General features: G+C 37.6%; 1 protein-coding gene across 9 annotated transcripts; it reads left to right on the top strand.

The window, feature by feature from the left end:
* The first annotated feature begins 160 nt into the window (after window positions 1–160).
* Window positions 161–27,926, top strand: CEP83 (centrosomal protein 83). 9 transcript variants are annotated; one of them, XM_049792126.1, is made up of 17 exons: window positions 1,712–3,772; window positions 3,890–3,955; window positions 5,924–6,183; window positions 6,534–6,684; window positions 7,945–8,037; window positions 8,312–8,443; window positions 12,137–12,388; window positions 13,719–13,850; window positions 17,605–17,719; window positions 19,192–19,336; window positions 19,471–19,620; window positions 20,275–20,350; window positions 21,437–21,594; window positions 24,348–24,477; window positions 25,345–25,448; window positions 26,143–26,323; window positions 27,028–27,925. In XM_049792126.1, exons 3-17 carry the CDS (start codon window positions 6,035–6,037, stop codon window positions 27,217–27,219), a joined length of 2,160 nt encoding a protein of 719 aa, XP_049648083.1. In that variant the 5' UTR covers window positions 1,712–3,772; window positions 3,890–3,955; window positions 5,924–6,034; the 3' UTR covers window positions 27,220–27,925. The 9 variants fall into 9 exon arrangements, 8 of the variants coding, with proteins under 8 accessions (XP_049648084.1, XP_049648082.1, XP_049648088.1 ...); XM_049792128.1 differs by having other exon boundaries at window positions 1,712–3,955; window positions 27,028–27,138; window positions 27,593–27,924; XM_049792127.1 differs by lacking the exons at window positions 1,712–3,772; window positions 3,890–3,955 and adding an exon at window positions 161–222.
* Window positions 27,927–27,931: the final 5 nt, after the last annotated feature.

Genomic DNA, 27,931 nt, shown 5'->3' with positions numbered 1-27,931 from the left:
ACCGTTGGCGCCGCGCGGGGGGGGGGAGCGGTGCCAGGGGAGGGCCCGGGGGCGGTGCCAGAGGGCTCGGGGGCGGGGCAAGCCGGCGGAGCCCGTTTCCCCGGCAACGCTGTCCCGTCTTCTCTCCCGCCCCGCCCACCCTCGTCCGGCGCGGCGTTCCCAGGATGCTCCGCGGCTCGCGGGACCCCGGCGGGCGGAGGCGGGCGGTGGCGGCGGCGGGAGGTGAGGCGAGGCGCCATTTTTAAATTCTTCGCACCGGTGGTGAGCGCTGCCGGCTGAGCGGGTCGGGGTTGTGAGGGGCCGGGCGTGCCGTTGAGGGAAGGCTGGCCGGCCGGGTGGGTGGGTGGACTGGGTCCTTCCTGCTCGGGGCTTCACCTGGCGGCGGACGAGGTGGGAGGCCTTTCGGCCTTTCCTCCGGTGCCGCTCGCTCCTCCCCTGGGCTGTTAGTCACGGAGCAGAGAGCCGGGAAGAGAGGCCGGCAGCCCGTCCCGTGTTCCGTCTGGTGCTAACAGCCTGCTGCGGCCTCGTCGTGGGCTGGGAATCGCCCAGCACAAGGCCGGGGGGGGGGGGGGGGGCAAAGTTGAGGGGTGGGAAGGGCCCGCTCGCTGCCAGGCTTTCAAATATTTACGTTTGCATGCTTTCTTTTCCACCAGTGGACCTCAGCGATGTGCAGTTTGAGGATAATGATTATTTTTCTGCACATCTGGATGTGTGACACCCGTATTAGTGTTGCTCCTCTGACCAAGCTCCATAAGTCATAGGAAAATTAACTGTAAAAATGTCATGGTGACTTACACGGCTCGCTTTGCTTCTCATATGCTCTTTGTCCACATACTGTAAGGTGCATATAATCATGTTTCTGCCTACAGGAGGTGTAGGATACATATACTAACATGAGACCTATGCCCTATCCGAACATCTTTAAGTCAATATGAAAGGGAAGTGATTTTTCAGAAGAGTTTTGGTTGTGGACTATAGAACTATTTGTGACAAGCAGCCATCTGTATGTCCAAGTAAAACTTTGAATGAGATTCTAATGAGCAGAAGTTCTCGTGTGTTTGAAGGTCTCTTGTCATAAAAAACAGTGGAAAACACGTGGCATATGTAGACTAGCTGTTCTTGAGTACAGCTAGATTTACCAGCGGTAGCTCCCATACAAAATTTCAGTTTGATCAGTAACTGCTGTCAATTTGACATAGTCTAAGTGGCTAAAGCAAAAATTTTAATCCTGAGTTAAGATATAACTTTCTTTGTTGCTTTTCACCCGATAAGTAACCATATCTCTAGAATAAGACAGAAATTGGAAGTGCGATACTGTATGCTGTGTGTAGGGATAGACACTGAAATAATGTATGCTTAATTGTTGTTGGAATTTGTACTTTGAACAGTGTTGTGGAGGAAGTGATAGTAGTTTGAGTGAGATTGATGTCTTCTGTAATGTAGAAGTCGTACAGGTGTTCTCCAAAATTTCTGTACCTAGGCATGCGAAAATGTTAAGTGTTTATTTTCACTGGATTCTCTACAATGATATCTGAGCACTATCCAGATTATGGAACTTCCTGTAATAAAGGTTTTCATGTCTCTCTCTGATAACTGCCCCCCCCCCCCCCCCCCCAAGATATAGATATCTATTTTTTTTTAAGGTGATTACTTTGACTATTTGCAAGTTGCTGATGGTGGATTAGTAGAATGTGGACTGTTAAAGTAATGAGAGCTATGCTATCATATTTCTCAAATGATATATAATTTTGGGGTTTTTTTTAATTCACTTGATGTTCATGGGAAGTTTGATCTCTCATTAATATGTTGCATAGTCATTTAAGGTAGGATTTGTTTCATTTAGCTAGCTTTTAGATAGTTACCTAGTCCGAGGCTGTGATTCCTGAACATCTGAGCTCATGATTTGACAGCTCTGCTCCTGAAAGGAGAAAGCCTTGCTCCTCATCCTGCTTATTTTCTTGGCTCTTTGTTCCTTTCTCCTAGCCAGTACCAGCTGCCTGCTTTCACTGATGATGTAGCCTGTTGGAGTTTTCCATGAGCTAGCATGACTAACTGACCTCACAGAAAAACTGTTGAGTGTTTTCTGCTTGTTTAAGTGTGTTGGCTTCTTAGGTTAAATCAGCTCATGGAAGGGTCTGATGAATGACAAATCTAGGAATGGGGATGAAGAAAGGAGGAGTGGAGCCTCCTGTTCCTGGTGACAGTGAGCTCTTGTATTGGATTCCACTTTTTCATCAGTTCATTATCGAGTCTTACTGTAGACTCTTAAGCAGGGGTGAGAAGGAGTAGTGTTTGAAGAGTCATGAGGCTGTGCTGCTTCTGAGTGTCTCACTTATTCTTTCAGGCAAATAGTTTATTGTTTCACAAGACCTTGGCTGATTGGATTAGAAAAAAAGAAGAGAAAGAGCATATAAGGAGGTCTAGCGTTCTGACAGAAACAGGCAAATGGATTAAACCATACATTGTGTGAAACAGCTGTTTGGCTTTCAACAGATTTTACTGAGAATTTTACTGTTTGAGCAAAACATGGCACAAGGCTAAGTACTGTTAATTTTTTTTCATCAATAGCTGCAAAATTACATTCATTGTATCAACTAACTGTTTAAAACAGTGTTCAAATATAAGTGTGGATGTGGTATGGAAAGCAGAGCCATGAGTGAATTGTTATGTTACCCAGGTGAATTATCAGTACATGCTGAAATCATGTAATTTGGTTATGCCAGGTAAGCTAGAAGGAAGCCTTGTTGTAAACAACATACAATAAAAATAAAAATTGTAATATAAATAAGTACAATTATCTTGATATCTTCATCTTTTTTCTCTAAATGCAAGTATTCTCACCATTTTAAGTGCTTGTAGCAAACGAAAAGTTAAAATAATATAGCTGAAAAATCTTGTAAAAGAAGAAAAGCCCTTTCATGATGTGTAGATATAAAGGAGAGATGTGAAATAGGTCTTTAAGCGGTGTTTCTCTCTGTATGAAAATAAACAGTTGGAGAAGAAAGGCAAAGTAAAAGTCATTCTTGCAAATGCAATTAAGTTACTTCACTTAGCTAGGTATTCTACAATAAATATTGCCATTTTAGCTACTGAGTGTGCATTTCCTAGGTTTCAAGACTCTGCACCAATACCTTTATATGTGTACCTGCACAAAATGATGTTAAGATTTCATAGTATGAATTTGGGGAACTGATACAAGTTTGCAGTTCTGTAACATGACAAAATTTGGCAAATATATAGGTGGAGAATTAACTTTAGATATGATCTGGTTTTAGTTTCTTTAAAGTATGTTTTATGGTTCTCTACTTCTTGAACAGATTTCCAAGAGAGGAAGAAATTTTAACTAGTGTTCCTTTGAAGTATTTCTCAAAAATTATAGGTGTAGTCTTGTGTAATTTTGAAGATCTGTAAGCCATTAGCACAGAAGAAATTCTTCTTGGTAATATACTTACAGTATTTGTAGCCCTAAACGATGTTGACTACTGACAGTTCACTGCCAGGAATTATTTTATGATTTGGGGGAAAGAAAAAAAAAGGCTTTTTTATTTGTAAGAATGTGAGTAGGTTAAATATTACAAGTTGCTGTTAATAATTCCAAGGAAACAGCTCTATGTGAAGTAATGAAATCTCTTATGTTACTGTAGTTTGGTTCACAGTTGTCACCAGGAATGCAAATCATGAAATTTGCCACTAGGTGTCCCTGCAAGCCAAAATAGTTTTGTTTCCTTAACTACATACTGCTTGGGTTTATGCAGTCCGAAACAATTGTTTTGTAAGTTACGATTTTTGCCCTCTCTTCTTTCCTTTTTTCTTTTTCATGAAATCTTCATGCAGATGAATACATGACCAGGTGTGTGTCTTGCTTTATAATTTGTGTGCTTTTTCATAGCAGCAAAAGCTGCGAGGAGAACATATACTTCCCACCTGCAGCAGCTTGGAACTGAGAGTACAAAAGGTTGTGTTTCCATTTATCTTTTTCTTTTGGTTGATATGTTCTCAGAAAACGCCATGGGCTTTTTGGTGTCTTTGACTTTATATCTGTTATGCCACTTCAGAAATACTTCTTACTCGAGTAAGCTGCAGGATTCAGACCCAACTTTAAATCCTGTGCTCTTCCTTCTGAGCTTTGGCTTACAGTTTGATGGTTACATTTGGTATCTGTGGCTTATGAAAGCAAAGACCTGAGACAGAGAAAAGTACTATTGCCTGGTGGTTGGTTGTGTTGGTTTGTTGCTTGGTTTTGGGGGTTTTTGTTTTGTATTCTTTTTCAGTGATCATGATAACCCTGTTGGTATGCATAGAAATTCTTAGGGGTGTGCTGCCTTGGGTTTTCTCTGTAGACCAGAACTTTCTGTCCTCTCACATGGTTTATTGTCATTAGGATCACTGACCAGTTCTCCTCATACAGCTGTTGGTTTAACAGTTGAAAATGTCTTTATATTGAGTTTGGAAATTGCTGTTGTCCTTTGTTTCTCAACAACCAACAAAATTCAGGAATCAAAAATAGATACTGTATTGATTAGAAGGTTCTTCAGAGCTTATGCTATTAATGTTGGAAATTGGTTGTGCATCCAGGACAGTCACTGAGGAGAAAGTTCTTTATTCTGGTTTCTTCCCCCTTGTTCTCTCAGCAAATTTGGGTAAAGCAGAATACAAAGTTGCTGTTGTCACTTTGCCTATACTAGTGGTGTAACTCTGGTAGATTTGAAAAATGGGAAAGAAAACTTAAACATAAGACTTTCTTACATTATTATGTACATCTTAGTGGAATGGGCACTCACATGCAATGTTTCTTTTCCTATATGGAAGATAGATTTTCATCTTGCTTATAGTTTAGGGGTTTAGAAAATCAAGTGGTAAGTATTTAAGATGGATCCGTGAATGATTTGAAGAGTGGAATGGTAGAAAACATATATTCAGCTGTATACGTAGAGAAGGTGAGGTATTTGCAGTGATGGTGGAGATTTAACATTTTTCATGTTTAAGTTTTACTTTGTACAAAGTTACACTTTGTAACTTTGAATTACATTTTGTACACTGCAACCATGGAGTTCTTAGGCATTGGTCCAGTTATGCCAAAAGCTAAAATGGCAGAGAGGTTGGTTTCAAAGCTTTGTAACTTCCTTAAAATTCAGTTATAGTCCTCCCGTCCCCAGATCCTTTAGAAGTGTCAGTAATGATCAGATTAATATCAAAAAGAACGAATGGAGCATATTAGAATACTTCCTCATTTCTCAGCATCTGTCGATTTGCAGCTTTCTCACACCAATCTGATATTGTCACATTTAGCAAAACTCTTTCTGGAAAGGTCACAAGAAACCATGAGATAAACTTTGAAAATGAGGAAGTGACATGTATCGATGATGTATTTCAGGGCTGAACTTTGGGCAGGTATGTTCCAGACTGTCTGTGAAACCTTAATTCTTCTCCAGAGAGGGCTTGATAGGAATTCAACAGTGAGAATTATCTGCTCCTCTTCTAGCTGAAATGAGTAGTACAACTTGTTAGGATACTGTGACTGACTATGATTGTAATAAGTAAAGCTACATGTGTCTGATGTCTGTGGCCTCTGCTGAACTCTGGTTCACAAGGCATCATTCGGGCATTGCTAGCATCATAGTTTGATTCTCAGTGTGCAGCATAAGTAAAAATAACTTTTCATGTAATCTGTCAGAAGTGCTTGTGCTTATTTTGTATTGACTCAAATAATCTCCGTGTTTAAGTTTATTCTGTGCCCCTGGAAGGGCTGTTACTTTTTAGGGTAGGCGGAATGAGCAGAGAATAGTTGCCTTCTCAGTAGAAGCTTCTAACCTGAGTTACAGCAGAGCCAGGATTCTTCTGTACTGAAGGCAAAAGCAGTGTGTGAAATCTTTGAACTGTGAATGTACTCGATTGCTAATTACATGTCCTTGTATTTGTTCAGGTGACTTGATCTTCTGGGATGTCAGCAGAAGAAATGGATGGCATTGTGGATTAATTATAAGTTAATTTTTATTTTGTCCTCTCTATACTCATCGTGAATAGTCATCATAAAATGGATGCTTTGGGCAGTCTCCTTCCTCCTGTGGCTGGAAATGGTGATATGGCTAATTCAGTAGAATTACAAAAACTTCTAATGGATGAAAAATTGCGATGTGAACACCATAAAGCAAATTATCAAATCATAAAGACAGAACATCTAAGGTACACTAATTTAAACCGGTTTCTTCGCATAAGTTGTTAAAAGATGAAGATAAATAGTAGGTGGAAGGGATTTGAGTGTTAGGTATTTCTGTATTTAAAGACAGATTTGAGCATTGTTCAAACTAGAAAATAAAAATTGAAAATACCTGAAGACATTGCAGATTACGTTTATGCAATACTTCTTATGCTTGTAAATATGGGATAACTTTCCAGTATATTACAGGAAGAGGATATTAATAACTTGGTTCTAACTTGGTATTTGCATGTTTGCTTCTACACATGAGTCTTCTGAGCTTTAAGATCTAATTTTAGAGGGTAAATATAAAATAAATATGTATTTTATCTTGCAGATTACAGGAGAAATATACAAAATCACAAGATGAACTGAAGCAGTTGTTAGTTGAAAAGCAGACTGTACATGACAAATTTCAGTTACTTCTTGCTGAATATCAAGAGGAGTTGCTGGGTAAAACACAGGAGCTGGAAAAACTGAAGATGCAGGTGAAATACTTTACTGGCAGGACTTAATATGAATTTTAATCCTGTAGTAGGGCCATACATATATTTCTGTTTATGTAACATGTATATACCTAGCTTGAATATTTTTCAGATATCTTGAAATTCACCCAACCCAAGTAATGTTTCTTCTCTAAAGTGACTATGGGTTGAAATTACTGTTTTCTTGTTTAACTGAGCCTTCCAAATCCTATTGTTATGTGCAATGTTAATAGTTAAGAACCTCAGTCTCTGTCTGTGCATGCTCTTCTGTTATGGGGAGAATCATCTGCCCTGAAGGATGACTTAGATGCCTAAACCTGTTAGGATAAGTGACTGGAAAAATAGGTATTTGTTTCTCTTTGTGATGACAGCTTGCTTCATTTAAAAAGAACAAAAAAAACAAAACCAACCAAACAAAGCCAAACACCACCCCCACCCCCTGCCCCCCAACACTTAAGATAATTTGGATGACACTTTCTATAACTGCTTGTTTCCTTAAAATAATGCAGGACATGTTCTTAGAAAACAAATTGAGCATCTAACAAAGGATCCCAGACTCTGAATGGAGGAGGTGTGCCTCAGTATCGTAACTAGAATCAGTTTGCAGGGACTTCAGGGTTCAGATAAGTGGAAGAAAAGTAGAATAAATTAGAATATATCACAGGTTGTGGAAGAAATTTTTTTTTTAAACACTTTTTCTTGGTAGGTAGCTTGCTGTATTAACTATACCCAAAAAAACTTAACAAAATGCCATGTCAGCATGGAGTGTAAGGCAGGGAATCCTTCCTGATTCCATTTTCATTTCATACCAGTACCCATGTATCTGTTGGAGAACGTGTGTCTAATGTGTTTTACAAAGAATTGGTTTGTTATTGCTCATTGTGATTCTTTGGGGTTGGTTCACTTACTGTTTAATTTTTTTCCAAATGCTAATTCTTTTATCTTTTATGTGAGACCACTTTTCCTTCCCCCCTCCCCCACAAAGGAGATAAACCTCTTGGCAATTCAGCTTGACATTTGTATTGCTTCTACCAGTAAATACTGACATTTTAAATGCTTCTGTTATCTCCCCAGAATATTTTTAGTTCACTAGTATCATGGGGTTTTGCGTCTGTAACTACTATTGAAAGTTCTTTAGAAAAACAGAAAATTAAGCAGCATTCCTAACACCATATTTGAAAAACTTTATTCCTGGCTATTCGTCCTATCGCAGTGTAAATAAATGAATTTGACTAGTTATTTATGATACCTTTCTGTCTTAAGGTGCTAACTCCTCAAAAATTAGAACTGTTAAAAGCACAAATACAGCAGGAATTGGAATCTCCTATGACAGAACATTATCGGAAGCTAGAAAATGTAAGTAGTAAGTATTGAAATTCTATTTCATTTAGAGTAGTGATCACCAGGTTCCTAAAACCTTAGGAAATTAAAACTGAAAGGGGAGCAAAGTATGTCATTCTTTGTCTAGTACTGTTGCCCCAGGCAGTGAAGGTTGAAACCCTAGAAGAAAGAGGAGGGATTCGGTTCATCAGCTATAACTTGTGAAATGACAGGAGCATTGCATGGACATTTGAAGGAAATAAATCTGAAAACTTCTGATTGATGTTTTTGGTTCTTTTGCCTAACTTAGGAAGTGGAAAAATACAGAACAGAATATAACAAACTTCGTTATGAACATACTTTTCTGAAATCAGAATTTGAACATCAAAAGGAAGAACATGCACGTATTTTAGAAGAGAAGAAAATAAAATATGAGTCTGAGGTATGTAGAATGTTACAGTAGCTTAAAATGTATCTGATGACAAAACTGCTACAACACTGTGAAAACATTGGTACTTGATGCGTTGTCAGTTTGACACCATTTCATAACATAGTGTTTGTTTCCGTTCTCTTAATTCTCAAAACACTTTTATGACTTAGCCTAGAGCTGTCTCTTTAGGTTTGTTCAGTGATGTGTTGCAATATCATTTGTGCTATTACAAGTAAGAATAGACTTGCCTTCTGACAAATGACAGCCAGTAGCTTTGCTTAATGCTTTTTTTAATCGCATTTGTGATAGAATTTGAGACATTACACTAATCTGAAATTAATAAATTATCTCAGCAACCGATGTAAGTTTAGATTTTAAATTACTTATGTGGCAACTAATTCAAGAAGGCAGGAGCAGAAGATATTGTTAATACCAGTGTCCTGGTTTCATCTGGGATAGAGTTAATTGTCTTCCTAGTAGTTGGTACGGTGCTGTGTTTAGAGTTCAGTATGCGAAGAATGTTGATAACACTGATGTTTTCAGTTGTTGCTAAGTAGTGTTTAGTCTAAAGTCAAGGATTTTTCAACTTCTCATCCCCAGCCAGCGAGAAAGCTGGAGGGGCACAAGAAGTTGGCACAGGACACAGCCAGGGCACCTGACCCAAACCGGCCAAAGGGGTATTCCATACCATGGGACATCAGATCTAGTATAGGAACTGGGAACTGGGGGCAGGGATCGCTGCTTGGGGACTGACTGGGTGGTGAGCAATTGCACTGTGCATCATTTGTACATTCTAATCCTTTTATTATTACTGTTGTCATTTTATTAGTGTTATCATTATCATTATTAGTTTATTCTTTTCTGTTCTATTAAATCGTTCGAATCTCAACCCATGAGTTTTACTTCTTTTTCTCCGATTCTCTCTTGCATCACACTGGGGGGTGGGGGGCAGTGAGTGAGCGGCTGCGTGGTGCTTAGTTGCTGGCTGGGGTTAAACCACAACAACCAGACAAGGGTGTATTTTGCAACTAAGTTGGATCATGACAGTGGCGGTCAAAAGGATACTGAAAACTTTGGTAACTTTATTTCAGTTGTATTAACTCTTGAAAAAAAATTCATGAATTTTCTGTTTCAGAATTGGACTTTCAAAAGTGTAGCTAAATAAATTGCCAGCTTATTTATCTTTTAAATATATGCAGCAGTGTAAATGTGGTGCATGTCATTTGCATATTCATTTAAGTATTTGTCTGGGAGCATATATCCTAAGATGCCAGATTTGAATGTATTAATCCAAACATGAGACACAAATCAAAGCAATCATCACTTTCAAAATCAATCCAAATTTGCAAATGGAATGCATTAAAAACGTAACAGTTGTCCTTCCTGGAGCTAAACCCACATGCTGCTTTACAGCCTGCCTCTCTTGTGGGCTTGTTGAGTTTGTGCTAGTCCTGCAGCTAATTAGCACACTTACAGAGAATGAAACTACCTTGAGCCCAGGGCACAATGTGATCTAGTTTCTTAGATCCTTTTTAACTTTCTATGCCATTTAGCACAAGGAAGCTACAAAAACATCGTAATTCTTAAATGATGTCTTAGGCACATCATGCAGTAAGTGTTTGAATCTCCTCATAAAAGGGATTTGGAGGGCTTTTGCTGTAGAAATTGGCTTTGCTCCAATAGAGATCACTGAGGTAACCTCTGAAAGCACTGCTGCAGATCAGAGTTTGGACCAGTCTCCAAATACCAAGAGAACTCTTACATACCTTACTTTCTCACTCTTTTGCCCCCAGTGTTACATTCAGTCCACATAACTCATTTTGAAACACTGGAATCCATATAATACATTTGTTAGTTACAGTCTTGAGATTAGTTTGTACCTATTGTACTACCTTGTAACAGAAAGATTTTTTTTTTTCTTCTTTATTTTCTATCTGACAAGGCCCAGTTGTGTTGGCTGTCTTGAATTACTAACAGATTTGAGTTCTGTTGTGGTTGTAGAATTGTGGAATCATATGAGTTGGAAGAAACCTCCTTCTAGTCCAACATCCTGCTTAAAATATTGAAGTATAATGAGATCGGGTTGCTCAGGGCCACGTCCAATTGAGTCTTGAACATCTGGAAGGATAGCAATTCCACAACATTTCTGGGCAAACTATTCCAGTATTTAACTGTCTTCATGGTAAACTTTTTTCCTAATGCCTAACTGGAATTTTACATATTCCAACTGTGTCCATTGCCTCTCTTCCCATCACCATGCATCTCCTTCTCTTCTCCAAGCTGAAGAGGCGTAGTTATTCTCAGCCTGTCCTTCTATGTCATGTTCCCCAACCACCTGACCATCTTGGTGGCCATCTTCTGGACTTGCTCTACTTTGTCATTATTCTTTATCTACTGTACACAAACTCCAGATGCAGTCTTACAAGTACTGGAAAGGGACAAAGGATCACTTCCCTGGCTATCCTCCTGCCTATCTGTCAGGATGCATTTGGCCATCTTTGCTGCAAGGGTACTCTGACTAATGTTCAACTTGTCCACTAGGACGCCCAGATCCTTTTCCACGGAGCTGCTTCCTTGACAGTTGCCCCCAGCCTGTACTGTTGCATTGGGTTACTCCATCCCAGATGCACGACTTGCTCTTGTTGAAGAGGTTCCAGTCAGCCCGTTCCTTTAGCCTGTCCAGATCCCTCTGAAGAGCAGTTCTGCTTTCCCAGCACATTAACAATTCCCCCCCAATTTGGTGTCACCTGCAAGTTTGCTGGAAGTGTACTCCATTCCATTATCCAGGTCACTAACGAGGACATCAATCAGCATTGGACTCTGTACTCATCTCAGAAAGACCACACTAGCTACAGGCAGTCAGCTGGGCTTTGCACCACTGATCATCACTTCTTGAGCCTGGCAGCCCAGCCAGTTTTCCACCCACTTTATTGTCCACTTTTCTAGCCCCGTATGTCACCAAGTTGGTGAGAGAGATAATGGGAGACTGTATCAAAAGCCATGTTAATATCAAAGTATACAAGAGGCACTGCCCTCTCCTTGTCTGCAGTGCCAGTCACCTCTTTCTAGAAAGCAGAGAAGTCGGGCATGATTTGCCCTTGGTAAACCCTGCTTTCCATCACCCTGTCTTTCATGTGTTTAGAAATGGCTTTTAAGACGTTATGCTTTATAACCTTCACAAAGACTGATGTGAAGCTGGCTATCCTGTAGTTATCTGGATCCTTCTTGACCTTTTTGCTTTTCTTGATGATGGGTGTGCTGTCTGCCTCTTTCCAGTCATCAGGAATCTTCTCTGATCGCCTTGACTTTTCAAAGGTGATAGAGAATAGCCTTGCGATGATACCAGTGAGCTCCTTCAAAATACTTGGATCTGTTCCAAGGACTTGTGTGTGTCCAGTGGATTAAATGATCCCTAACATTTTCTTCCTCTATTGTGGGTGCTGCTTTACTCCCACAGACTGCTAAGCAGCTCAGGGACATCTGAGGCCTGAGGACAAGCCTTATCAGTGAAAACTGAAGCAAAAAAGGCATTGAAGAATAGGTCTACTTTCTTTCCTACTAAGAAAGAAAATAACTGTGAATGTAATTCCTTAATATTTTAAATGAACACTGCTGCTCTTTCCTGAATTGTCAACTGCTGTGTTTGTAGCTGCCTGACACCTAACTAATGTAAAAGCTTTTATTTTTCTGATTAACAACTATCAGATTGCAAGGTTGGAGAAGGATAAAGAAGAACTCCATAATCAGCTGCTGAGTGTTGATCCCACGAGGGACAGTAAACGTGTGGAGGCACTCTCTAGAGAAAAGGCACAACTGTATCAGAAATTAAAAGGCTTAGAAGCAGAAGTAGCAGAACTAAGAGCAGAAAGAGACAATTGTGGTGTGCAAGCAGAAAATGTTCAAAGAGTACAAGTACGACAGTTAGCTGAGATGCAGGCTATGACAAGGTCTCTAGAGGTAAGATTCTCTTTTTTCTTTTTCTTTTTTTTTAAACTTTGCCTCCTTGTAGAGTGTAGTGAGAATAGTACTTGAACTGTCACTAAAGTCACTGATAACTTTGCTATTGACTCTACAATTTGAATTTGTACCTTTCAAATTTAAAAATAAATTGTAAGTAAATTGGGAGTCACGTACTGCCAATTCGACTTTGGAAAGGTGGAGAGCTCAACTGAGAGATTCTGCTGAATGATCTTGTTTCTAAACATGCAAGTGATATCCATGTTTGCAGTCAGTAAGATGGGCATGTCAGCACTTGTCACTTGGCTGGAGTTAGAAACTGATGACAATATGTTAATAATCTGCTACAGTAAATTTTTTATTCTTTTCAAAAATGTCATGAGATGCTCCTCTATTCCTTTAATTCTTTCCTCACGTGTTTTCTTTCTTGCCTACCTGTGTCTCTCCTCTTTCCAACACGTTACTGCAATCGTTTAGTTCTTGGCTGTCGCTTTCCCTTAAAGAAGCTTTGGTATTTCTGGCCTGTTGTATTTTTCCCAGGGTTCCACTGTATTCCTCATCTGTGGTCTTCAGTCCTCCTGTCAGTTCTTGCTATCTCTCTAGGTAGTGAGTCCTTCCATGTAGATTTCTTGCAGAGTTGCAGCATACAGATAGATGGTTTGTTTTCCTTTTTACTGTTATCAGTGCTGTATACCTTTGTTACAAAACGCTGGCATCACAACTTAAAATGAACAATGCTGTAATATTCTTAACTTAGAAAACTTAAAAAAAAGTCCTGCTGGAAATAGGTCAGTTCAGAAAAAGAAAGGTGATATCGTAGGTTAGATTACCTTTTTGATACTTAGTAAAGCTAAGGTCTTGAGTCTGTAATACTCACAGTAATTGCATTTTATTTCCTCTCCATGATGTTAATTCTTTAGTATAACTGTATAGGCCAACATATGACATCTTTTTAAGCACCACTTAGAGTCATACTGGTGTTTACGGCCCAGTAATTTACTGGTAGGAATACCTCCTGCCTCCTAACTAAGTCAAATTACCTCTGCCTCTTGTGAAGTAGGATTGAAAATGCGTGTGATTCTGTGCAGGCAGTGTTAGTAAAAACAGTTGTGACTTTTGAGTAAAATTCAAGACCCTTGTACATATTGTTGTACATACCCCTTGAACATATTGTTGAGCATAGGTATAATAATATAATATATAAATATTTATAATATAAAGAGTCAGTAATATCTGAAAGCCCAGATCAATTGAATCTTTCAAGTGAATAGCAAGAGACAGCCCTGCTCAAAAAAAGATAATAATCTTACAAATATCTCCTTTAATCAAGGCAGAAAAGAAGTCTGCTGAACTACAGATTGATCGAATTGAGAAAGAACTGCGGATGAGTCATGAGCAAAACATTCTCTTAACTAGCAAACTTCACAAATCTGAACGAGAAGTCAATGCCTTAGCTACTAAAGTAAGTGCTTTTATGGTATCTGAAATACATTCTTCATATCCTGTTATGTTTACGTTTTCCTGTATATTTTACATTAAGAATAAAATAATAATGTCTTCTGCTGTGACTTAAAATAGGTTTGGAATTTTTTTTCCCAATTTCAGTTGGAAGATACAGAATATGTGACTTTACAGGAAAAACATCATCCCTAAAATTATCTCTAAAGATTGAGGTTATGCTCTTTCTATTTCATTTTCTAGATCTTTTTTTCTAAACACAACAGGGCTTGAAGAGGTATCTTTCTTTATATTCATGATTTTAGTACTCATGAAAATAGCCAGCCCTATTTGATGGGAACAAGCATTACTTTTTCATAAAGTGTGCAAAGTGCAATAGAGCTTTAAATTGATTTTTTTTTTTTTTTTTTTTTTTTTAATGGAGCTATGGCTTCTAGAGATCTTAAAAAGTATCCTCTGAATGGGCTGTGTTAGCTACAGGAAGCAAGCTGCATTGGAATCACCTGTGGAGGTTTAGGTTATATTAGAAGAAGGATAGTCACATTAACATAGAATTCTTGTTGGGCTAATGCCAGCATAGCTTGTACAGAAACATTTCTGTACAGCACTGCATCATATCATTTTAAGTAGATCTTTGTCTTGCAACATATTTGAGTATCTTAGTTGTTGGGTTGGCACCAGATCTGAGAGATTTTCTTCTATGTTTTTATGCTTTTTTTTTGAGATCTTAGAGAAATTTCTTGAAAAATACTTAAGATAAAAAAGATCAGAAAGCTTCAAGTTTAGGGAAAACCTGAAAGTGCTTAAGAAACTTGACAACACTGTTTAGTATTTTAGCATAATTAGTCTAGTATGGATGTCAGATTCAGAGTTTTATCTGGCTGCAGTGACTCTTCAGCTATACAACTTAAAGGCAGATCCTTTATGCAGTTTCATATATGATTATTTGAATAAATAAGAAAAATCAAAACACTAGTAAACCGTTTTACCTTTAAATGTTGCAGAATACTTACATTACTTTATGTAAATCTGAGTCAGGATACTAGTCCTAATGAAGTAGTTACTTGGGTAAATGTTAGCTTTCTTCTGTCTCTTATTCCCTCCTTTCTGGAGAGAATACTGGGTAATAAATTTTTATCACATCTGTCAGTTTCTGGTAGCAAATTTAATCCCATGTGTTTTCTTACCGTTCTGGAGAGGCTTTAGATAGTTCTGAACTAACTGTAAAGCCAGTAACTTTGGTCTTTAAATCTAGCGGAATGCAGGATTATTTTAAGCTCTGTTGACTTAAAGTTATCCTGCACTTCCGAATATACTTTCCAGAATAACACTGACATGTGCTTTGAATGGGTATGATAGTTAATATTATCATAATATGCCTCAAGAAAGATACAATACAGGAAGAAAACTTTAACTTCTACCATAGTTGTTCTTTAACAATCTCAGATTTAATTCAAAACAGGCTTTACAGTGCACATTTATGAGTGTGAAGTATTTCATTTTGGTCCTTAATCCAGAAAAGGTCTCATTTACCCTGAGAACAGGATATACCTATACCAGTATTTAAAACCTCTTTATACAATGTGTCATACTTGTCTCACCTGAAAAATAAATAGGGGGAGAAAACTTCTGTTAAACATTTAGTAACCAATTGTCTATCAGAATATATAGAAGATTGTTACAGTCTTTACTTTTTGTATCAACTGGTGTTCTTTGCTCACCTCCAGAAGTAGGAGAAAATTAAAAATGTTCAGTGGTGTTTCTTGAAAGGAAGAAAGTAGAAACTAATTTCTATACTAACCTCCACCCCCTTCTGCACCCACTCAAACTTCTTCCTGAGCACAGGTGCACGCACTGATCTTCCAGATTTTGTGCCTTAAAAAAGCCACCTTAAAATCTTTGCAAGTTGCCCTGAAATGTTCTCAACTTAGTATTTAAGCAACCAAATCCACCGTGTAGTTACTTAATAAGCTACTATGTCATTCTTAACCTTTTGCCACTTGTATATGCTAGCAGGTTGTAATTACATTTGTCATTGTGAATGGATTTTTATTATAAGTGCTTTCCTCTAGATATTTAATTCTCATTGACCGTGTAATTACTCCATACAAATGCCTAAACTATAGAAAGTTTCCATGCTAGCAGTAATTGTCTTTGATTTGATGTTCTTAAAGCTCCTGCTTTTATGAGGCCATTTGATGTGTGTGTCACGGTTGTAGAGAAGTATTTGAATTAAAATGCACTTTAAAACTATGAAGACCTGGATTTTGAGGAAGTAGTGTAGCACTCCAGGAGGTCGGGGGGACTATAAGTAGTTACCAAATTGAAATTACCTGGGGGAGCAATTGGTAATCTGGTTTTGCATATTACTGTTTTGTTTTACTTAGGGAGATTAAATTTAACTTTATTTTAGCTTGACGTTGAGGGATCTTTAGTCAGAAGTGAAGTATGTGTAAACTGACATGCTAATGCTTGAGTTAGCGAGGCATCAGGGTCTTATGCAATTTGGATCAGTGTCATAGCAAGGTATTTCCAATGAGTAGTCTTTTTCAGAAATGCCCCAGTATTCAGAGGCTAGCTTGTAGAATGTATAGTATTTATTCAGAAACCGAGTTTTCAAAGGCAGTCCTGCACATCTGTGCATATGTCACCAATGCTTCTTCAAAGAGTAACTTTTCTACACTGTAGCTTGTAATAACTGGCTGGTTAGATGTTGTGGTTTAACCCCAGCCGGTAACTCAGCACCACGCAGCTGCTTGCTCACTCCCTCCCACCCAGTGGGATAGGCGAGAGAATCGGGGGGAAAAAACAAGTAAAACTCGTGGGTTGAGATAAGAACAGTTTAATGGAACGGAAAGGAAGAAACTAATAGAGACAACAACAACAATCATAAATTGACAATAATAATAGAAGGATTGGAATATACAAAACAAGTGATGCGCAATGCCATTGCTCACCACTCGCCGACCTATGCCCAGTCAGTTCCTGAGCAACGATCCAGCCCGCAGGCCAACTGCCCCCCAGTTTATATACTGGGCATGACATCACATGGTCTGGAATACCCCTTTGGCCAGTTTGGGTCAGCTCTCCTGGCTGTGTCCCCTCCCAACTTCTTGTGCCCCTCCAGCCTTCTCGCTGGCTGGGCATGAGAAGCTGAAAAATCCTTGACTTGGTCTAAACACCACTCAGCCAAAACTGAACATATCAGTGTGTTATCAACATTCTTCTGCGGAACGCAAAACACAGCACTATACCGGCTACTAGGAAGAAAATTAACTCTATCCCACCTGAAACCAGGACATTAGAGATGAAATACATGTCAATAGTCAGAGAGCCTGGTTCCTGGAATATATGTTGTGTTTCAGCACTTTGATTGTTTTAATCAGGGAATATATAAAACTTGCATCTCAACATGACTGAACTCATTCAGTAATCTTCAGTGTGTGACTTGAGGAATTAATAAAAACCAGTAATAGTACTGATTATGATTTGGGGAATCGGATCATGCCAATAGCTTTTGTGTTACAGTATCTATATAATCACCACTAAAAATTATCTACAGGAGTGGATATTCTGGATTGGCTTCAGGAAAGCAATGGAAGAAAAAAATATTTAAGGTATTTTTAAAATAAGCATAGTCCATGATTATTTGGCAGACTTTCTTGTTTGCAAAGTATCACATGAAAAACGTACAGTAAAGCTGTGAATAATATATATATTTATTTTACTTGATTTGGGTTTTTTTTTCTAATTCATAGGTAGAAGAACTTAAACATTCACATAAATTGGAAGTAACAAATGTCAAACTGGAGGCAGCAAGAACAAAGAGTGAGGTAGAAAGAGAGAGAAACAAGATTCAAAGTGAAATGGATGGTAAAACGTGCAATTAATTTCTAATGACTCCTTTTGTAACTTCTAGTCAGAATACTACAATTATTCTTCCTCCAAACATTCCCCAGCAGCCTTCACCTTCTACTTCTGGTCTAAGTTATAGATCTGACAGTTCATTTTGTATCTGAAATAACTGTGTTGTTTCACTTGGTCTACTAGGTTAAGAACAGTTATGAACAATTTTGCATTTATGTAAATTAGTGAATCTGTGAAACAATCTGAACATAATCTGTTTCAAATCATGTACTTCATATGGTTATTTTTTCTATTATTGCCAAATTCTAGTGTCTTTCACACTCTGCTTGAAACTGTAACATACCACAGGGCTTCAGTGGTTGTTTTGTTTTCTGATTCTGCGTCCATGGAATCGATAACAACTGGGTAAGGTTGCCATGTGAAACAAAATACAATTTCTAGCTTGTTCTTTAAAGAAAATAGGCACTGTTCTAATTACCTAATACAGTTGAGTATGTAGGCAACTTGAAATCGCTTTCTGGAGTAAAAAGGCCAAAGCTTTCTAGTACTAGTTATGTGTTGATGACTTCAGTCACTACACAGCTCTTAAGCAGACTGTCCTCACCGATTTGCCATAACCCCCAAATAGTACCTTCATCTTCCTGGAATAGTTGTTTCTGTTCACTTGCTTTAATACTAAGTTCTCTGAGAGCAAGTAAAAGTGGTGTTTTCTGTATTGACAATGCACTCATGGTATATTGCGAACTAAAAATGTTGGACCCTATGAAATACAAAACTAAATACAGACAAGATTTAAGCTAACCTGAACTTGCTGTGGAATCCAGTTTGCACCACTGAATTCACTAAACAACCAGGAGTCATTGTTATAGCATGTTGGCTTGTTTGCTGGTGAACACAGGTGTCTTGGTCACAAGTTTTTAATTTGCATCTTTTGTCACTGCCTGAAGAGTAGTAATTTTAGAATTGCCTCGTGGTAATATGAGTGGATTAAAATGTGGGATTTGTTGTGGTCAGGTTACTATGGTTTCTCTGGTAACCAGTTACTGTTTACCATAAACTTTTTGATAAAAAGAAAATAACAGATTTTCTTCCTTGACCTTCTCATAGCTATTGTGGAAATTTTTTTTTTTTTTTTTTTTAAAATCCAGACACAACTGCTTAGCAGGAATTGCTTTAGAGCTTAAATCTATAATAATATCAGCTGTTTTATTACTTTTGTATGTTAAAATAATAAACCTTCATAGACAGAGATTCCAGTGTAACAGTTACTCTTCAAAAGCTTTTGAAATGTTGCTGTTATACTAAGAAAGGCCATGTCTCTTCTGTTTTTCTTGGGTTTTTTTCCCATTCATTCATTCTGTCATGTGAATTGTGATTTTTAGGTCCCTTATATCAATTTATAAAGTTATTTTAATACTGGGTTTCATCAGGTTGACATCAATAATGACATTTTAACTTTTTTTTAATGTATAATGCAGGATTGCTGTCAGACAAGGAAATTCTTAAGGCAGCTGTTGAACGTCATAAGGTGCTTTTAGTAGAAAAGGATCGGGAGCTAATTCGTAAAGTGCAAGCTGCCAAAGAGGAATTTTTTGAAAAAATTGCAGCCTTACAGGATGAAAAGTATGTTTTTTGATTTACTGCTCAACTTCTAAAAGAGGAGTGTTTTGAGTAACTTTTAAAAATGTCATTCTTAGCAACTAAACACTTCTGGCATTTTGTCATGATTCTTGTGTGCATGTTGAATAATGTCTCAGGTTAGAACTCGAGAATAGATTAGCTGATCTAGAGAAGATGAAAATGGAACAAGATACTTGGAGACAATCTGAAAAGGATCAGTATGAAGAGAAACTACGTGTTGTACAGATGGCGGAACAATCTAGCAAAAAGGAACTTCAGCGTTTGCGGTAGTGTGGCTTTTCTAACCTTAAGTCAAATTTCTCTTCCCCCCCCCCCCCCTTTTCTTTATAGTAGTCAGTATAAAAGTTTACTATTCATAGATACACAAAAGTTCATTATGGTAAATTAAACAAAATTATCTTTTTTGCGTTGTGTAAAAAGGGAGTAGAATTAAAAATGTGCTGTTTAAAAAAGAATAATATTTTTCATCCAAACCTTTAAAAATTACATTATTTTAATTAACATTTTTAAGGCATAATTTTCCAATACTCATGTTTGTTAAAATTGGGTCCATGTTGGCTGCTGGCATAGCCCCAGCGTTAGAGTAAACCATTCCTCTTTCCATAATGGCACCGTATTAGCAACTGGGACCCTAGTACAGTATCTCTTTGAGTTGGTTATTACAGTTCTCGGTGAAGTTGTTTTACTACAGTATATGTATGAAGGTCAATATGATAAAAGGAGCAAAAGTCAGACTCCAAAAGCCAACAAATCTACTCCCATATGAATTCTAATAATCAGTAAAAATACATTTTTAATCATCGTTTAGTTAAATATTTACCAGCCTTTCAAATTATGCAATATATTCTATTGTCAGACCAATTTGTCTTAACATCTATATTTTAATTAAATAAAAATAAGGATATCTTATACAATTTTAGATTAAAAATTCAACAGCAAGCTATTCAGACAGAGGAATTGGAAGAAAAGAAACGTGAAAGTGCTGATCTGAAACAGGTAAGGTTTTATTGCCTTGTAATGTTTTATAGAGAAATACAATCTTTCCTGCAGTTATCATTTCCAGTGTTTGAAGATTAGATTGAATTTTTAAGGCTTTTTTTTTTTTCCTGAGACACAAAACGCAACAGATAGTTAAAAGCAAAAATGTTCAGAAATCAGTCATGCTTTCCTGGACCTTTATAAGTGGATTACAGCATTTTGCTTAGTATGTTTCGTGGGTACCAAGGATTTCAAAGCTGAATGTTTATAGACTGGTGTATTGAATATGGTTATGCACTATTTAACTGGAGATTCAGTTTCCATGGAGACTTATAAATTGTTTCTAGGTAATGCTTTGCATTTACACTGCATCTCTCATCTGAGGTTCTTCAAGTGCTTAACAGATGTTTCATAAATGAATAAACTAGTGTAAAGAGGTATATTTCTATTGCAGAGTAAATTGATGGCAGTGTTGAAAATAAAACCTAATTCTTTTAACTCCTGCTCACCCATGATGTTATTTAGTAGGTAAAAACATAGCTGCCCATCAAAGTAGTCTGCAAGCTGTGTGCACTCGAAGTTCAAGGCAGTATTTTTTTTTCCTTCAGAAATTGAGGTATCTGAATGGCCATGTGGAGGGAGAAAAAGGAAAGGGAAATCATCCTTTCTATGTGCTGGCTTCAGAGGTTGGACTTTTCAGACTCTGTACTTGTTTTTGTGAACTGGTTGGTACAACGCATTGTGCGTTATGAGACAGCAGAGTCCGGGTAGCTCCACGTTGTGTGGTGCTCTAGTTCTGTTCAGTCCTGGGGCTTAATGTTGGATTTCTTAAGTTCTGCGGGGACACATCAATGACTGAAGACTCCTGCATCCCTTTCTCATTTTAATTACAGTAGAACACCTTCTTTGTCTAGTAGTGATTTACTGTAAAGCTTCTGGAGAAGCTGTTAAGTAAGAACACAAGGAACAAATAAGAAAAGCTTATGAAAAGCTAATGCAGCCAATTGGTGTCCTGTTCTGCTTTATCTCGGTATCTCAAAATTAATTGTTAGTTATTTGCATACCTTCTCAAATGGATTTTTTTATTTATTTTTTTTTCTGTAGCAAGTTCATGACATGCAACTCCAGCTTGCGTCACTTTCCCAATCAGAAAATGATTTGGTGGAGTCTAATCAGAAGCTGAAGGAAATAATAGAGAGATTGAAACAAGAATGTCAACATGCAAGGACTCGGGCAGAAAAAGCTCAACTGGAAACAGAGAAGTAATTTTTTTTCTTCCTTTTGACTTTACTTTTCCTTTTCATATTGCTTGTGTTCCTTTTGTGTGGATTACTTTATTCAAAATCTACAATCCATAGTTAAGTCAGAAATTAAAAATAAACTGGGCATATTGGACAATCGTAAAAAATGGCTATGCATCCTGTTATGCAAAATGGATAAAAGCTTTGCTTGTGGTAACTTCAAAAATAGGGGTTTGTTTCCATTCATGTCTGTTACAATTACTTATTGACTAGTGAAATACACTATTTGTATAAAATGAAATCCTATTGATACTGCAGTGAATGTCAAACTTACATTAGTTTAAGTGGATCTAGAGTTTCACACACAGTTTTTTAAAGAGTGTTTAAGCATTAAGGGTGAAAAAAGCATTGTATTATGCTTTGATAAGGTTTCAGGGACCCAGTCTGTATATGTGTGTATGTACTTCCCCCCCCCCCCCCCCCCCAGATCCTTTTAGCTGATATGAGGCAAATAAAAGCTTATTGGATATCTTCTAGTTGCTCTCGTCAAAATTAAAAATAATCACTTTCCTTTTTTGCACAAGCTTGACCACATACCATCAAAATATGCTAATAAATGCTGAAGGAAACCAAATCTTGTTCAGACTCCATATAGCAATGAACACTTTCCTGAAATTTAAAGATTAATTTGTCAGTCAGTCTGAAATAGCTATTTAGTATTTCCTCGCCTAATAACCAAATACATGTCTAACTTGTGCTGGATTATTGTGGTGGGTTTTAAAAAAAGGCAGCATCCCAGATTAAACAGAAAACTTCCAAAAGATATAATGTGGTGGCTTTTTGTTCTAGCTTCTCTTTTGCTACTAATTGGTACTGCAATTGCTTTGTTTTCATTAGTTTAAGTATGGCTTTTCAGTTTAACGTTTGAAGAGATTATTGCATTGGGACTGCAGAGTATGTTCCGTTGTCAGCAGCATGTTAAATACTTTGGATGTTTACTTTAGGAAAGTGTATTCATATTTTGAGTGAGATTGACAGTCTCACTCAAATAACAGTGACAATGTGATTTACATATTTATGGGCCATAGACCGGTCAGGAGTAGGTTTTCCTGGGAAGGCAGTGGAAGGAACTTGGCAGTCCTCAGAGATCGTTGTATAAGTATGTAGATAAGGGGAGATTCACCAAGGCTGATACGGCAGAAATTAAGCAGCTTTGCAGCCTACGTTTAAGTCCTCCAGGTCGGTCCTACTGTTACCCTGGGAGCCCTGGGACATGTTTCCATCCTTTTTCTGACTCTGTGGGTGACAGGACTTCCTTCCTCAGTTCAGTAATTCTTACGAGCTTGAGCTCCCAAGAATTAAGTTGCACCAAAGCAACTTGGCTTAAAGAGGAAGTGAAATGAGAACCAAAAAATAAGAAAGCCGAAGATAAAAAGTTTCAAATAAATAAAATAATGCCAGCTGAACCATAAGTAGGCAAAGCAGCTGCCTGCCTGGCTGTGTCAGTCTTAGGCTTGGAAATGAAAATGTGAAATGACGAAAAGGGCTGAAGGCAAACTATGAGACTGATACAGATCAGAGATGAGCTCGAACAGGCACTTGTTAAGTATTTCAGGAACAGCATTAGTGGCATTTAAAAAAAAAAAAAAAGCTCATGGCATTTTTAACCACTGTCTCAATTGAAATTCTTTTATTACGGGGTGCTTTTTGAGAAAGCTCTTTGTTTCCTGGGTAGTAGTAGTTATTTATAGTCAACAGCAAGTCACAAACCCCACTGGGTCTACTAAAAGAACTGTGACAGCTACCAAGTGGGCCAAGATCCTGGTTTGCATACAAGAGTGGACGATTCCCAATACTCTTACTGTGGGGAAGGGAAAGGCTGTTTGATGAGAAATTTATGGAGATTCGTTCATAGTCCCTGTAGGAAAACTGCATCAGCCCAGGATTGGAGTGGTATGGATGCGCTGTTACCAAGCCTTGCACTGCATTTCTTAAAAACTGCTGCACAGAATCTCACTATTTGGTTTTGTGTCTTTATTTTATTATTTTTTTAATAGTAATGTAGTTAAGTATGCAGTTAATTCTTGTCTGCTTTAACCCACAATGCAGATAGTGCAAACAAGGCAGCAGAGAGAAACTGGCTCCTTTTCTATCCACTGCGAGAGAACACAGCCTAATTTTAGTATGTTTTAAGCATGCAAAGACCTAAACAGATAATGTATGCCGTCGGTAGTGCGTGTTCAGCTGAAATGTTGTCTAGGAACTACGTCGGTGGAGCTTCCTGTTGTGTTGGTGTTTGTTCTGGCCGTGAGCACATACTAGTCAAGTCTGTACTTCTCTGTTACAAAGGTGTAGTAGACTGCACAGGGCAGCAACCTGTCCTCTTACATCTTACCTCAGCACTTCTGACAACTGATGTTTGACATAGGTGTTGTGTTTCAGTGTGATTGTTTGAGCTGAATTTAGACATTTTCCGTGGATGAGTTGGCACGCTGCCAAACCAACAAGCAGCCGACAATTAACTAGCTTATTGGAATCAGTTTTCAAAATTTGCCTCATAGTTGAACAAAACCTAGGATGATGTCAATGCACAGGTTTGAATGTTGTTAGTCACAATTAGATTGTTAGCACAATCAAATTTAAATCAGATCCTTCAAGTATATAAAAGTAGAAGTTGTGAAAAGATGCATCTATTTTAAGAGCCTTAAGGTATTAATCGAACACACTGCTTTGTCTATATAACCTTTTAATCTTTTAACCTGATTTTTTCAAAGGACCTTAGAATACAAACGTATAGAATGGCTGGAGGAGAAGCATGTGCTTACTCAGCGCATCACAGAGAAAGAAGAGAAATACAACCAAGTGAAGAACAGGCTATGTCGAGCTGCTGTTGCTCAGAAAAAGGCATGTCGACTCTTCCTTTATGAATAATCCAGCTCGTGAGAAGTTCAGCTTTACTTTGGCCAACTAGAATTGTTTTAATATTAAGAGTTTATTTGCAGTCTACTCTATATAATAACAAAATAGATCAGGTTTGTCAAGATTAGCATAGAAATAGGTTGAAGTGATAAGCAAAAGAATATTACAGCCAACAACTTTGTTATAATGCCATCAAAGATTTCCTGAGGCTTTTTTTGCATGCGTGTGTCTGTATATGGATATTTAAGAGGTGGACTCCTTGATTAGTAAGGATGATGTTTCAGATACTAGACAAATGATGTTCTACTTTTCCTTGATGGAATATTGAAATATTATATCTTCTCCTAAGCTTGCTTTTTATGAAATAACTTGAAAAAGCTAATTGTTTATAAAATCTTAAGATTAATTGGCAGTTTTATACATTGGACATACACAGGTTATGAAACCTACCAGTAGCTCTTAAGGTTGTAAGAAATTGAGGTTAACATGAGGAAAAACAACAACAAAAAAAGCATACTTTTTTTTGGTCATGTTTATACTTATTTATACATGGTCATTTAAAGAACGAGTTTTATAATTCTCAAATATAGTTAGTGTTTGTTAGTACAGTTAGTCACTGACCCAACAAGTGACTGACAGCTGTGCATCTTTCAGTCACAGCTATGGATTATTTCCCATCTCTTCTGTTTCCCATCATTGGGATTCAGAACTTTTGAACAACACAGCACCTCTTCATAAGGAAGGAAAATCCTAAAAACTCACAGCTTGAAACCATGTACAGTGTAGATTTAATTTTTACAGGATCTAATCTATCAAGGCATTACTTAGCTCTTTGAAATGTCTGTTTGACAGAGAAAGACTCTCAATGATAATAAACAAAGGAGGATGCAAGAGAAACTAGAACTTTTGGAAGCCAAGATAGAAGAACTAGAAAAAGAAAATCAGGTGTTAAATAGGTAATAAACTTTGCTTTTTCTTGGCTTGAAAAATGATATATGCCCAAGATCTGACTTAAAAATACTAAGTATTTTTGAAAATATATGACACTTAGTTTAGTAACTGGAGTCCAGTCTGATGGCATTTTCAGCACTAGAATTCTTTGAATGGAGTCCATTTAGGATGGGCAGCTGAGAGCTTATAAGACAACTGCAGGGCTGCCTCTTCAGGAAAAAATAAAGGAAAAATATCTGATAGATGCAGTTGCAGGAATCTCTTCAAAAGAAGGAAGTGAAAAAGACTTCAGAATTGCGAGAGAACCATATTTAGCATCCTCTTTGAAAGACAAACTCCTTTTTTTTTTTTTTTTTTTTCTCTCTTTCTTGAGCGCCTACGGAGGGCTTGATAATATTTAATGTGGCTTGATAATATTTAATTTAATGTGGCTCCTGTGACTCACTACTGTGAATGCTATTAAAAGCTTAATTTATTTGATGTAAATTCTAATCTGTACTACAGTAGATACCTTAATATGTAGAGGGACTTTTAGATAGACATTTAGGCAGAAGAATATACACAGCCCTTCCACCTTCCAGTTCTTCTGGTATATAGTTTTCCCTCATAGTGACAGTAAACAGCAGAGTACTCGTGGAGCCGTGTGCTTCTGTGCTGGGGTAATAAAGATTTTGAGCAATAAGCAATCTCTTATTTTAGGCAGAATGTTTCCTATGAAGAATATGCACGCCTCCAGAAGAGACTAAAGGACTTGCAACGTAGGCACAATGAATTCCGGAGTTTAATTCTGAATCCTAACCTACCGTCACTCAATCCAGTCGGTCTAATGTCATCATCTGCCTTGCCTCCTGGTCCTGAAGTGTCCTTCCCCCTTCTTCAGGTGGTGATGTATTACAAGTTGTGAAAATAATAGCACAAAAGAGGGTACTGGAACAGTCCTTCCTTACAGACTTCAGCCTTAACAAAGGAGTATTTGATCTTTGAGCAGAGGAAGGAAACTTTTGAGGAATGCTTCTAGTATTGTTCCTCACAATAGGAAGGAATTCTTGAAAGAAAGACAAATGATCCGTTATAGAATGTAACAAATGGGCAGTTTTAACCTAGTTCTCCATACTTTGTCCTTCTGAGAGGCTTTAAATGGCTCCTTCTGGGCAAGAAATACCATAGTGGTGCTCTCACACAATGGTTTCATTACTAAAAAGCAGTATTGCTGCTCTTTGTTTCTTGTGTAGTTAAAACAGTTTTTCTTACTCTGGTGAGCTTCTGAGGGTGAATATCTCTGGCTGAGGTTGACCACGCTGACTACAGATTCTTGGTAACTGTGACCTCAGGTCTGCGCACCTTTTTGTTTTGAGAGGAGGAACGCTTACGCATGTATTTCTTGCTGATGCTGTTCATCACGAACATCAGAACAATACCCACAAAACATTGAGTAGTAAAATTTAACAAATGAGGATATCTTGGACTTAACAATTTTTATTTTAAAATCATTAATTAACGAAAAGGAAATTAGTGCCCATTTTGGTCCCTTGTAGGTGTGCAAACATAATAAAGCCACTTCGTTGTTGTTGTTTTAATTTCAAGGAGGAACAGCATCAAAGAGAGCTTTCCCTGCTTCGCAAGCGGTTGGAAGAACTAGAAACCACACAGAGAAAACAGCTGCAAGATCTTGGACCATCTAGAGAGCGAGCAACGGTGAGTGCACACAGGGACTTGGCTAGAACCAAGAATGCTGGAGAAGGTGATGCACAAAGCGAGGACTCCAAATGCTGTTAGTTTTCAGTAGCTTCTCCTTTGTAAATGCTTTTAATATTTTGCCAAAAACGTGCTTGTAAGTGCCTACGTAGCATAAAATATATTCTGCATAGTTTTGTATTTATTTTTGATAGGCTGTCATAAATTATCAAATATAATGGCTCAAAACAAAAGCATTGAAAGATTAACTACATTTTAAAATGTTTTTATATAAATAATGTAAGATTATTTGGAAGTCAAAACATAGGGAATTATCTCATCACCTGAAACTTTAAAAAACTTTTATCAAGGTTTGGATTATGTTGACATTTAAAATAAAAATTAAAGTAAATTTTTTTTTTTGTTAAATCCTTTGAAACTTATTTGATAATATCCTCTTACTCCTTCAATGTAGAAGTTACTGTATCAGCGTGGAGTTTTGCTGGGTTGCTGTTTTGATTAACAATGCTGTAATCCACATTCGGATTGTTATTTTGAAGTTCCCAGGCAGACAGAGAAGATGAAATGAAATGTAGGAAGTGCTGGAAACTTTTATTGGCTACCCTTGACAATCTGCCTCTTGTATTTTTGTAATGGGAATAAGCAATAATCAAGTTTTTTAATATGATGTAGTCAAGATGAAGTATAATAAAGTGCCTTCACATTATGAAAATGTAAGTTTTTATTTGTTGCTACTGTGATTTGTTTACTTAACTCCAATTAAATTATTTATTCAACGTTTAATGTATTTAAA

The sequence above is a fragment of the Accipiter gentilis genome, chromosome 34 (genome assembly GCF_929443795.1).
Source record: "Accipiter gentilis chromosome 34, bAccGen1.1, whole genome shotgun sequence".
NCBI lineage: Eukaryota > Metazoa > Chordata > Aves > Accipitriformes > Accipitridae > Astur > Astur gentilis.
Note: the sequence above shows the minus strand (reverse complement) of the source record. Positions and strands in the feature narration are given on the sequence as shown.